Here is a 14482-nt window from a genome sequence, read left to right on the forward strand (position 1 = left end):
ATTCAACAAAATTTCATATATGTCATTTATTACGTCTTCAATAAATCGATAGGGTTACTACTGTTTAAAATATTTTTGTTAAATTATCTATAATAAGTTTGGCAAACTACAGGCTGTAGAGTAAATCCAGAAAATGACTATACAAGTACCTACAAAACGTTACCGATTTTTGCCTTCTGGACTGCAAACTATAAACTATTTACTATCTGGGTTTTTGCAGAAAAGTTTGCTGAGCCGTGACCTGCAGGACTAGCGTAGGAAAGTATATAATAAAAACTAATACAATTTACAACTATAAATAAACTAATTGATTTAACTTATTGTGAAGTGCCCTTATACTCTAATCCTATTTAATTGTAATTCCCTAGAAATTTCACACAGAGGAACCTGGCAACCCTCCAGAGGTACTCTCAATGTGAAAAACAAGTATGTAATATAAGAATGACTGTTACAAACTTTACACCATACCAGCATATGGCAATAGTCAAAAGAAATTTTCCCTTTCAAGAGGAAAGTCCTAAAACATAGGTAGAATGGCAAGGTCTAGTGTTCATAAAAACCTAAAATTTCAAATAACAACAAAACAAACCCAAACTAAAAGTCACAAACAAATATGAGCTATCAAAAGCAAAGGCTAAATTTCATAATAAAAAAGAAATAAATTGAGATGTGAAGATTACAAAAATAGTGGATTGACACTCAAAATATGCAACAGTCTTTTGAAGGGCTTCATTTCAAGTTTGAGGCTTACTAAGTAACAGCAACATAGTACAAATCATTTACAACTGAAAGATGAATGCCACCAATATTTTCATACAGTGACATGTCTACAAATTTAAACTCAAAACAATCAAGAATTGCTTTCCAAATTTTTTAAATTTCATTTTTATTTGGTGGCTAATTAAAACTTGCATAAACATTGTGACCACTAACCCAGCTAGTACCAATTCTTCACTTTGAAAGAGGTTCTGCAGTTTCCAGGGTATGGTGTGTGTGTGTGGGGAGTTGCATCTCCCCCTACTTCCAGTCTTTATGACAACCATTTATTTTTCAACACTTCCAAATTGAGAACCAATCTAGGGAAGAACCATTCTAGCTCAAATATTCTATGGGAATTTTAATATTTAAGCATTTACATTTAACAAAACAGTCCGAAAACCTATAGCAAATGATCAAAGCAACCCTGTAAGCAGTGAATCTGCAATGTTACCACACAGAAGGTGTAATCTGATAATGCTGCTCCAGAACTCCTCCTAACCGTAATAGTGGCCCATGTTCTCAACTGTATGTCATGGTGTGATTCTGAGATTATGTAGGAAAACTGTTCAGTTTACAAAAGTTCCTTTAAAAAACAAAATCATTCTTTTGAACTCTAGTATCCAAGCAGCCATAGCCCTTTGTCATCGACCCCATACAGGCAACTCAGAATATCCTGGTCTCACATTCACTTGCCTACAATTAGATGTAAACATTGGGAAGATTAAAGAAAAAAATCATTTATCAGAGGTATACCACAGACCCACTAGTAAACGGTGAAGAGCAGTAAAGATTGCTGTTGATCACAAAGCATATATACACAGTGATGATAAACAAATAGCTTAGGTAAACAGAAATAAAGGTGGCCCTCCTTATTGGAGTCCCTGAGTTACCGGTATGCAAAATTGCATAGTTAAGACAATGTGGGGATATTAAGAAAATATTCACTAATCACTAGACAACTTAAAAAAAAAATACCAGTGAAATATCCTCCACAGATGGTGTGGCTATCTCAGGTCAGAGTCAATGGAGATGTTGGTCAATCTTTTGCTAAATATCCCATAATACAAAGCAAATGCAAAAGAAATCCACAGAGCCTGACCAAGTGGTGGCTCAGTGAACAGAGTGTCAGCCTGGGATGCTGAGGACCCAGGTTAGAAACCCCGAGGTCACCGGCTTGAGCACAGGCTCACCAGCTTGATCACGGGCTCATCAGCTTGAGCGTGGCATCACAGACATGACCTCATGGTCGCTGGCTTGAGCCCAAAGGTTGCTGGCTTGAGCAAGGGGTCACTGGCTCAGCTGGAGCTCCCCAGTCAAGGCACATATGAGAAAGTAATCCAAGAACAACTAAGGTGCCACAACTATGAGTTGATGATTTTCATCTGGCTGCCTTTCTGTCTGTCTGTCCCTGTTTGCCCCCACCACCCCACCACAACAACAAAAAAGGAAATCCACAGAAAGTTGAAGATCATGCAGGAAACTCAAAATTTCATGAAATACTTGAAAGGGATGTTAAAGAATCATTCAATAAAACACAAAAGCCACCAACTGATATATACCTTACCATGTTTGTCCAAAAACAACAAAATCAACAAGGTTTAAATATACAGATTTCTATATTGCCATACAATTGTCTAAAGGAAAAAAATATACAGAAAAACGTAACAATTATTTCATTCTTTGATCACTTAAGATCTAGTAGATAATATAAATTGTTTTGTTAATGTTACTTTCTAATTTTAGTTTTTAGTTTTAATTTTCAAAATAAAGCCCAATTGAACATTTCTTATCCTCTATCTTCTGAAATCTTGGGAAATCTTTTAAGTAATTTTAACTAGTTCTTTTCAGCAATTCACTACAAGACAAATTACTCTTAGATAAAAGGGACCTAAGCCTCTCTCTGTAGCCATACCCTTGAAATTCTAAAACCTACTATAAAGTTAGGCATCAGTACTAGTTCGGTCTCTTTCAGACGAGTAGGAAAGAAGCCATTAGATCATCTCTGGCCTAAAAGAATGGCTATCAAAAGCTACTTTAACCATGGAAAAAGCTGGCTTTTCTAGGGTATGGGTGTGGGAAGAAATGATGTTGCCAGGGAAAGAGAAGTATAAATAAAATGCTTATTTGCATCAAAGAAAACATCCCTGGCCCTGGCCAGATGGCTCAATGGTAGAGCATCGGCCTGTTGTGTGGATGTCCTGGGTTCGATTCCTGATCAGGGCACACGGGAGAAGTGCCAATCTGTTTCTCTACCCTGCCTCCTCTCACTTCTCTCTCTCTCCTCCCCTCCTGCAGCCATGGCTCAATTGGAGCAAGTTGGTCACAGGCTCTGAGGATGGTTCCATGGCTTCCACCTCAGACGCTAAAAAAATGGCTCCAGTTGCAACAGAGCAAGGGCCCAGATGGGCAAGTCCCCTAGTGGGCTTGCCAGGTGGATCCCAGTCAGGATACATGCGGGAAGTCTGTCTGCCTCCCCTCCTCTCATAAAATAAAACATTGCTACCCATGAAGAAATAATGTATCCTGTAATATGGTAGCCAGAAAAAAACAACTGAGAACAATTAGGAATGACTGAAATGGAGGATCTAGAAGTAGATAGGAAGAGACAAGAACAGTGCACCCCTCTTTCCCACTTCTCAAATCTCTCAGCCCAACGTGTCATTCCAGTTTTACTTCATTCTCTCAACAAACGCTCTTAATGGGAAAGAAGGGAACCTGATGACATTGTGTGAACCTCTGGATTCACCATGCCTGAAATCAATCTATTCCTAGATATCTGGGATATTTAAGTCAATAAACAGCCTGAGTTTTTTCTTGAATATAGTTTAATTTCTCTCACTTGTGAGAAAAACTCCTAATACAGTGGATTAAATGCTACTCCACAATAAAATTTCTCCTGATCCCTTCTGGCTGTGCCTTATGTTAATCTCTTCTGAACTTCTGGTCAGAGTTTTTTTGTATCACTCACATTTTACCCAAATATACTACTACCACTACTACTAGTAATAATAATAATTAGTAGTAATAATAATTATTATTAGTAATAATAATAATAATTGAGAGAGACAGGCAGGCAGACAGGAAAGGAGAGAGATGAGAAGCATCAACTTGTAGTTGCAGCACCTTAGTTGTTCATGGATTGCTTCTCATTCGTGCCTTAACCGCGACCCCCTGGCTCCAGCCCAGCCAGTGACCCCCTTGCTCAAGCCAGTGCTCTTTGTATTAAAACCAGTGACCATGGGGTCATACCTATGATCACAAGAGCAAGCTGGCAACCCTGTGCTCAAGTAGGTGACCTCAAGGTTTCGAACCTGGGTCCTCAGCATCCCTGGTCAGTGCTCTCCACTGCACCGCCACCTGGTCAGACTAAATATACTAATTATTAAAATTACCATACTTCCCCATATTTAAGATGCTCCCATGTATAAGACACACCTTAATATTGGGGCCCGAAATTTTTTAAAACCTGTATTACATAAAGTTATTTAACTCAAGTTTTATTCATCATAAAATTCATGCAAGTCAACACTGTCAAAACTCCCATTCATTAGCTTGTCCCCACCTGTGTCTGATGATGAATCACTGTCTTCAACAATGAGCGCAAAAACAAGCACAGAAAAGTGGGAAATGCAAGTAAAAGAATCTACAACCACTGTAGAAAACACACCCAGTTTTTAGACCTCAAATATTTGGGGAAAGGGTGCATCTTATACACGAAGAAATACAGTACTTCCCAACCACATTAAATAGACAAAATTGGAAACAGACCGAATCTTTTTTACCTTTATATTGTGCCATACAGTATTTTACAGTCAAGGGTAAAATAAAGAGATGAATGGGTACATTAAGGAGAAGAAGGAAGGAAGGTATTCACCAACTCAGACTGGTGTAAGCTGCATCAAGAGGAAGCAGAAAATATTAAGAACTATAACATATAAAATGAAGTAAATAAACAAATGGTTGAACATGAGAGGTAAAAGAGGGGGAAAAGCAATGTAGTAGAAAGGGGATGTGATCTAAGTTAGAATCAAGAGGGCTGGGTACATGTTTCCTAATAAACCCTCACTTCATTTTCCCAGCTTTGGTTTCTTCAATGGTAACCAGGTCTCTTTCACTCACGTTTCTTCCAGTGCCAACATTTTGTGTTAGTAAGCAATCACAGATCAGAGAATGCAGGTCAATAAATATACAACTCATATCCTTTCTTGAGACTTGAGGTTATTTAATAAAAAGAGAAAGTATGAAGGCCTCATTCTTCTCAAATAATGTTAAATACTATGCCAAACTGTTTTCCTAAAGCACACTATAATAATTTTCATTAGTGAAAAAAAATGTCATGTACATCAAAGTTAGAGAGCTTTGGAGGACAGGAATTCTATTGTGCTTTGATATTCTAAAAATGGTGATTCTACATTTTTTGTAACTCTAGGAGACTTCTGGATTAGCCATAAATTATAGTGCAGGCAGGATCAAATATACAAGAGTTTTCTTTGAAATTCGATTGTTTGAAATACCAAATATATAGAAAAAAATGTGTACTTAGGTTTAAATATCCAGACAAGCCAACAGAAACCTATTTAATCCACAATGAAATGAAAATAAAATGCAATAGCTGCTACCAGAGGGGCACTTTGGACTCTGAGGTAGAAAAATGGGTAGGACTGAGCAAGGAAACTTCAACAGCAATGGAAGGACTGTTGTTGTTTATAAGTCACACACTCAAAAACAAGTTTAACTCTAATGTACTTGAACAACTGGACCCAAACTGTTAAATGAGTTATAAAAATATATACAGCAATATTATGAACATTGTGTTACTTTACATTTCAGAGAACTTTCACATATTATCTTGTTTTTCTCCTAAAAGAACTTACAAGCATTTTCTATTGTGTGTTCTATGGAAAACTAGTTCTTCAGAGGTAATGATGACTTTTACAAAACGGCACTTACATCATCTGAATATGAGATATGATGGGCTAAACAAAGTTATATAAGCTTTATTCTTCTTTATTCCCCCCAGAATCTTTGATAAAGTACAACCTGAATCTCTTAAAAGGGAGCACCTAATATACAATGTTTTCTAAAGTTATGTTATTATTATAGAACCCTTTCCTCATGATCATCTCTCAAGACCAGTGTCTACAAAATTGTAGTTTAGGAAAATGCTGAACTAGTAAAAACCTGGGAGCATTATAAAGAAAGAACAAGAAACTTATATGCCTAATGTGACTCTGATGAAAAGAACACTGAACTGGACGTTAGGAGGCTTGATATTCAGTTTTGCCAGTTATTGGCTCTATAAAATGTCAGGAAAAAAACAATTTTCCTGTGCCCTGATTTTCATTTTCAAATTAGCAATTATAATTTTAGTTGCAAGCTTTTTCAAGGTTGAAAATATTAGATACCTTATCAGTGGTTTTCAACCTTTTTATATTTGGAGACTGGTGAAAATAAGAATTAGTTCAGGGACTGCTAAGGTAGAAATTACCCCAACACCAAAGCAAATCTAAGATCATTGTCTATAATCTTCATACAACATCAGGGTGGTCAACTCTTTCGTGCACTTGAACTAAATTTCTGACAGACAGGGTCCGGCAATTGAAAAACACGGACTTCAAGTATAAAATTCTAAAGCTGCAGATCTTTGAAACTATACCCTGCCCTCTATCAGAAAGGTAAAGATTACTAAAATGTAGATCACCTGACTCTCAGCCCTGCGTTTTTTCTTATACCACAAATATTTTCAAGGGGGCAAAAACACAAAGATCTCAGAAAAAAAGAAATATTGAAGGTAATATCTCAAGTTAAGTTTTCTATTAAGAATACAGGCACACACCACCTAAAATAAGTAAAGCTTTGATAAATTAAAGGGGTAGAAAGATACGAGTATTTCATTTCACAATCAGTTGGAAATTGAAAGTAGGCAATTCTGTGAAATAATTCATTTCTATGTCCAATTAATACACTGGTCCTATCATCACCAAAAATACATCTAATCAACAACAGGTAAAGGAAAGCATGTATTACTGAAGTTAATGAGAGTATCAAGAGTCGAGAAACAGAACAAAGCTGGAAGAGGCTAGAAAAAGGTAAGATTATTTGGTGATACTACTGCAATTCATTGCTACTGTCAAAGCTTTGTAGTTTTACTATAATAGAGTACAGAACTGTTTGATGCTAATGATGTAGTGATGTGAAAGGATGTACTTATTTCAACTTGAAACATAAGAAAAGCCCTTTTTACCATATTGATAAATCAACTGGATAATTCTGGAATTCATTAAAAAGGAACACTAACTGAACTAACATAATAGCTTTAATTCCTATTCAAAACACTTCAAAATATCTAAATGAATATAGAAATGCATGTTTCAATGGTAAATCATTCAGTATTGAATCATTATCAACCCTTGTTAAGCGAAATTTCTCATTTTTGCAATGTACAAAATCATTAAAGTGTTTGAGAGCTCGATCATGAAATATAGTGGCACTTTATAATCCACTATTTCTTCAGGCAAATGTGCTTATAGCTGAACATAATACAAAAAATAACAACATTGCCTAGACCTACAATCCCCCCTGTTAAGAGCTTTTTTAATACGTTGCAGCAATGATGAAATATGTTACTGCTTTCCTATTAGCTTTAACTGTGTCTGAGCATTTACGATTCATAGCACCACTCTGAACTATCACCTGTTCTGATGATTAGCTATCAACCGTTCCAAATGCTTCTAGTACTACATGTTGTGCTTTAACAATGAGGATTTTTAGCCTGAAACTCTCTTAATTTGTCAATAGCTAGAAAAGTGAACCTATCCACTGTATTCTACCTATAGCTATAAACCCACATTTTTAGTATCTAACAGTTCAAGTACTTCAGCTCACATCAAGTGAGAATGCCCATTGTTGTGTACCTGCTTTACAATTTATGAGACACTGATTTCTAAAAGCAGACTACTGCCATGTGGATTGCTTAGGCTAAATTATTAGACATTTGATTTGATCACTTTTATTGAAAAGAAAGGGAAGGAAGTATACTATATTAGATATTGCTAATGACCAGTGAAATGCTTTTGAACATTTCTGCCTAATATTTTCAAAATTATTTCCCCGTTGTTTAAAGGTAAATTAACATTTTTTAGGATTAGGTTTGAAACTTACAATGAAAATGTGTAGCTCTGTTTTATTAACTGTGATGTATAGTTCAGATAAATACAGATATTTTTGACTTGTGTTACACACAATCTGTTTATAAATCCAAGTGTGTTTTTTTTTTATTTCAAGACTTACTTTAGATGCTGATTTTATACACAGGATATGGATGACTATTAAAAGTATTCTAATAATCATCTATAAACTCAAGAAACCACAAGTACATGCTCACAATTGTTCCAACCAAGAAAATGATATCTCAAAATGAATTAGTCAAAAGCTGCCCAGGGCAAGTGACTGATACATACTTATTAGAATACATTTTATTTCCACACTTACCCCAAAATTTTAACAGTAACCTTTGCTGAAAGCTGTGCTAATGATACAATTCTACTGTGCTTAAGAGTCATCTCTGTGAGTTAAAAATAAAGGTACGAACATAAATATTTTAAAAAAAACACATTTTCTGATTTTTCATAATTCAGAGTTACAGCCTCAATTAAGAAAACTTAGTTCAATCTGATATTACAAAAACATTGACTGTAACTTGCTCTGCCACATTTACTATAAATTAAATGATACTTGGGGAAAAGCTATACTACAAAAATAAATTGAAGAATTACATCTATTTTACTTTGATGGTAAGCTCAACAGAAAATTTAAAAAATAAATTGGATAATTACTTTGTTCTAAATTTATTAAAATAAATTCTAATTTTAACCTGGAATGATAATGTACTTAATATATGGGTTTTCATTTGTATTTATCTTGAAACAAATTGTCATATTAAACACAATTTTATTGCTGACTAGGTATTTTACTCTTGTGTCATACTCAATGATTCTGGGTTTATACTGGTAACTGCCTTAGGCAAAATCCACACTAAAACAATAGACTGTGTTTCCTCAACACTTTATACAGGATAAGTGAAATAAAAACTGTGTAAAGCAAAGCCATTTATAAAGAAATTGCAGACCACCAGGATTTTGGATTTGGGTAATCCACTTAGATTAGCATGGCTGTGTCTTAAAAGGACAAATCTAAGATCACAATATAGGTCACGTCTTTAAGACATAAAGTAATGAAATCAATGTTAAATTACAAAAAACTTCCATATTTACTTGACATCACCAACAACCAGTAAAACATTAAATAAAGCTTTTGTAATGTGCTGGGTGCCAACATAAGAAAAAAGGAAAAATAATGCCATAAAAGAGAGATTCTTTTGAATCAGGTTCTGGAAAAAGATAAAAGTATCATTGAAATAAAAAAAGAGTAGCATCCAAACAGATTAAAAAAATAAATAAAAGCCTGGCCCACCATTTCAGATTGAACAGCTATAAACTTTCATTTGAGAAAGATGGAGGGATGTTTTGCAGGAAGTAATGGGTAGATATAGAGAATAGCTAACCTAAAGGTTTTGCTAAAATATAATAATCAGGTTTATGTGGTAGGTAATACCCTTCAAAGTACAATTTTACTATTGAGGAACAAAACTTTTTAAATCTCCAATACGAACCCATGTGCTTAAAACAAATGCTGCAACATCTAAATGTACTATTAAGTTTTAATCAAATAGTGCCAAAAGAAAAGATTGTCCAATTAGAGTAAAATCTGCTTAAAATCACTGCTTTGTCATATTTTTATTACTACATACCTATAAAACTGTTAGGACAAATAGTAAATTATAGATGTTTCAGAAACACTTCTCTGCCAATAAAGCAGAGAACATATAATGCTTGATGTCACAATGATACTATAAAAATCGACAGTTAAAAGATTGCTGCTTTCTTTTCTAATGTCAATGACAAGAATGCTCTGAGAAGAACCCACATTTCTGAATGCTTGCTCCTCAAACTGAGCTGAACAGAAAAGCCCAGATGCCCCTAGAAACTCAGGAACTTCATTCTAGATACTTATGTGTCCTTTCTGGACAAGGGGATAAAATATTCTTCTGATTAAAGAGGTTTTGTGAAGACTACTTGTAAAACAGTACCACTTACCCATCAGATTTGAGTTCATGAAAGGTGTTGGGGACAAGCCTTCATGGGCTCCTAATCGACTGTCATTCAAGTGATCACTGTAATGAGGGCTGTCTGTAAAACCCTAGGGGAAAGAAAGACCAGAGTATTAAAGAGATTATTTGGCAGTCCTGCTAATTTGACCATAATCATCTAATTAATAGACAGACTTACAAATGATTAGTCCTGACCAAGCTCCTTGTTCATTACTTGAAAAATGAAACAGAAGTGCTTCTTTTATGTTACTTTTTAAGGCTTTAAAGTAAGAAAATGTTTCTTACTTAGTCGTAAAGAAAATTAGCCTTGAGATCTCTTTACATCTAAGAGGAAACTTCTTTAAATCTTTTTTAAGGAAATATATTTGAGTTGTACTAAATTATGAAAATACTTATTTACCTCTATCCTCCTTCCTCTGCCTCCATACCCTATCAATAAAGGGGTAGGCAATTACAAGTTTTACTTAAAATACTAAAAACAACCCACAATCAATATGCTAGAAATGAATCCTTTTCTAAATGGCAAACAAATATTTAGTAAAAAAGATGTCAATACTTCTTTTAATACTAGTATAACAAAATACACTCTTACAGAAAGTGAGCCTTGTAAAAAGGAAAACATTAAAATAGCTGATATAAGTTCTTAAAAGTCTTAAAAATTTAACTAAACACCATGAAAACAATAAAGGTAATGTTATTATTTCACAACAGCTGTTATTAAATCTCTCCTTACAACTTAAAACATTTTTTTTTGGTTTTTTTTCTTTTGTATTTTCTGAAGTGAGAAGAGGGGGCAGACAGACAGACACCCGCATGCACCCAACCAGGATTCACCCAGCATGCCCAGCAGCGGGCGATGCTCATCTCATCTGGGGCATTGCTCCACTGCAATTGGAGCCATTCTAGCACATGAGGTGCAGGCCATGGAGCCAGCCTCAGCACCCAGGCCAACTTTGTTACAATGGATCTTTGGCTGCAGGAGGGAAAGAGAGAGATAGAGAAGAAGGAGAGGGGGAAGGGCGGAGAAGCAGATGGGTGCTTCTCCTGTGTGCCCTGAATGGGAATCAAACCTGAGACTTCCACATGACAGGCTGACGCTTTACCACTGAGCCAACTGGCCAGGGCCAAAACAGATTTTTTAAAAGGAAAACAGATACCAAAGTTTACAAATAAAATGTTACAAAAACTCTGTGAATTAAAAACTGTTCTGCTTCTCAGACTCTTTTTTTTTTTTGGTATTTTTCTGAAGTTGGAAACGGGAGGCAGTCAGACAGACTCCCACATGCTCTCGACCGGAATCCACCCAGCATGCCCACCAGGGGGCGATGCTCTGCCCATCTGGGGCGTTGCTCTGTTGCGACCAGAGCCATTCTAGTGCCTGAGGCAGAGGCCACAGAGCCATCCTCAGCGCCTGGGCCAACTTTGCTCCGATGGAGCCTTGGCTGTGGGAGGGGAAGAGAGAGACAGAGAGGAAGGAGAGGGGGAAGGGTGGAGAAACAGATGGGCGCTTCTCCTGTGTGCCCTGGCCAGGAATCAAACCCAGGACTCCTGCACGCCAGGCTGATGCTCTACCACTGAGCCAACTGGCCAGGGCCCTTCTCAGACTCTTACACATACTTAGTATATTACCTCTATACTTCTGAAATCATATTGGTAAAGCTTTAAACTCTAGTTAATTAAAACTGCAGATGATACCTCCCTTCTGCCAACTTATAACAATTTTAGTAAAGATCACAAAAACTAACAGCAGGCCCAAACAAGACAGAAAACTGCCCTTGCTCACAGAAACCAGAAACCACCCAGAATCCCCTGGGACTATAAAATCAACAATCACCGAACATTTATCATTGCCCAGACTGAGGGATAACATTCAAGAAGACATTAATGGGGCTGAAACAGGCCTCACTATCTTTGCATGCATGCTGTCTGTTCAACCAAAAGGCTACAAACTGAGGGTTAAATAATTGTCAGATCATTAAATTGCTTATGGATACATGTCACAAGTCCTTCTACTGTTCTGTTTAAAAACTAATCTTCTAGGAATGCAAACTCCCAAATGAATGTTACATTTTTATCTACTTTAGAATTAATGACACACATGTGACACACATTGAAAGAAGAATCTCAGTGACATTTACATCTTGGTTATGACCACAGGGTATCCTCTGGTAACCACTACCATAGTCCCCGTCTGTGACTGCTACATGCAGCAGAAGATATATACAAACTAGAATGGATTCTAGCTAAGGTCACTTTCTTGGAATTTACTTTTTTTGCTTAAAATTAAAGTGTCTTGAAGTACTAAGTGACATACTGCTATATCATATATTTGAGTGCTTCTCTCTGCCTCTCCTTCTCACTGCCATTCTCAGGCACATGGTCAAAAGAAGGTACTGAAACCTAAAAAACATTCACTGAAATATTGTTCATCATCATTAAACAATGCTATTACTCAAGAAAAATGCCAATAGAAATGTGTTTGTAGCTCGGCCATATTGGTAACATTTCATTTGCTAAAGTAATGCTAAAGGAATAATAACACTGATTTTGTACATTCTTAGTATTCTTATTCTTGAAGTACGATAAAAAGTACTTTATTTCCTTTATGACTATAAAATATCACTTTAGTTTTTGTTGTTGTTTTTTTTTTTTTTTTGTACTTTTCTGAAGCTGGAAACGGGGAGAGACAGTCAGACTCCCACATGCGCCCGACCGGGATCCACCCGGCACGCCCACCAGGGGCGACGCTCTCCCCACCAGGGGGCGATGCTCTGCCCCTCCGGGGCATCGCTCTGCCGCGACCAGAGCCACTCCAGCGCCCGGGGCAGAGGCCAAGGAGCCATCCCCAGCGCCTGGGCCATCTCCGCTCCAATGGAGCCCCGGCTGCGAGAGGGAAGAGAGAGACAGAGGAAGGAGGAGGGGGGTGGAGAAGCAAATGGGCGCTTCTCTTATGTGCCCTGGCCGGGAATCGAACCCGCCCCCCCCCCCCCCCCCCCCCCCCCCCCCCCCCCCCCCCCCCCCCCCCCCCGGCACGCCAGGCCGACGCTCCACCGCCGAGCCAACCAGCCAGGGCCTTAGTTTTTTTTTAACTACTTCCTAAATCACAAGTACACAAATAAATTTGAGTTTTTGGGTGTCATCAATGACTGTATACACAGTGTATTAACGTGATTGATTACATGTAGTTACGTAGAGGAATTCTACTAAGCTTCCATTAATATGTGTTTGAGAATACAACAATTATTTTACTATCAATCATACAAAATCAGTTGTAAGTGTTGTCCCTATCCATGTGTACCCAGATACTGCAGAGCATAGAAGAGAATTTACTACTAGATTATTTCCCAGTCCATTCAAATTCTCAATAAACACTTAATGAAATTTTATTGGACTGTCATAATGCACTACAGGGAAGGAATGAAGGAGTCTATGAACTTTTTAAATCATATATAAGCATGATTTGAATATGAATGCTCCATATTCCTTCATAAATTGTATACAGCCTGACCAAGCAATGATACAGTGGATAGAGTGTCAAACCAGGACACAGAAGACCCAGGTTCAAAACCCCGAGGTCACTGGCTTGAGCACTGTGGGCTCACCAGCTTGAGCGAGAGCTTGCTGACTTGAGCGTGGGATCATGGACATGACCCCATGGTCGCTGGCTTGAGCCCAAACATTGTTGGCTTGAGCCCAAGGTGGCTGGCTTGAGCCCAAGGTCTCTGGCTTGAGCAAGAGGTCACTCGCTCTGCTGCTGCCCCTTGGTCAAGGCACATATGAGAAAGCAATTAATGCACAACTAAGGTGCTGCAACGAAGAATTGATACTTCTCATCTCTCTCCCTTCCTGTGCGTCTGTCCCTACCTGTCCCTCTCTCTGACTCTTTCTGTCTCTGTAAAAAAATATATAAATAAATAAAATTGTATACATATACTACAGTATTAAGCAATGTACCAAAATTCAGGAAGAAATAATTTTGCACATTTAATATAAAAATTAAATAGAAACTTGTATATTTTTTCCTATATCTCAAAGGTTCACCTTAGACTTTTCTTGAGAAGTCACAGCCCAAGAAGATAGAAACAGTTTTCTATCCAAAGATGCAAACTGATGATGGAGGACGGATCCAAATCCTCACTTAAAAGACTGGACCTAGCTACTGTTTGAGATAAATCTTGTCATTTCTTCCACATAGCAGTAGTGATATCCATCCAGGATATAACTTTTGGTGAACCAAGATGAAAATGAATAGTTATAAAATAATTTTAAAACATTTAAATAATATCACTACAGAACACATATTCAAGATCAGTTCTAAAAAGTACACAGACATCTATCAGGCAGTACGTTAATGTGTCAAACAGTTGGATGACACTACAGTAATGCTTTGCAAACTTCAGTGCATCCAATTAGAGATCTTGTTAAAATATAGATTAAGAAGTATAAGTAATGCCCTGGCCGGTTGGCTCAGCGGTAGAGCGTCGGCCTAGCGTGCGGAGGACCCGGGTTCGATTCCCGGCCAGGGCACATAGGAGAAGCGCCCATTTGCTTCTC

General features: G+C 37.2%; 1 protein-coding gene across 9 annotated transcripts in view; it reads right to left on the reverse strand.

Annotated features, from left to right (window-relative positions):
• Positions 1-14482, reverse strand: part of TCF12 (transcription factor 12) — a 374569-nt gene that overhangs the window by 194915 nt on the left and 165172 nt on the right. For all 9 annotated transcript variants that reach the window (XM_066276118.1, XM_066276120.1, XM_066276117.1 and 6 more), the window contains one exon: positions 9915-10017. In XM_066276118.1, the coding sequence (XP_066132215.1) occupies positions 9915-10017 (103 nt within the window). The remainder of the gene's footprint in view (positions 1-9914; positions 10018-14482) is intronic.

Source organism: Saccopteryx bilineata, chromosome 4, assembly GCF_036850765.1.
Source record: "Saccopteryx bilineata isolate mSacBil1 chromosome 4, mSacBil1_pri_phased_curated, whole genome shotgun sequence".
In the NCBI taxonomy this organism is placed as follows: domain Eukaryota; kingdom Metazoa; phylum Chordata; class Mammalia; order Chiroptera; family Emballonuridae; genus Saccopteryx; species Saccopteryx bilineata.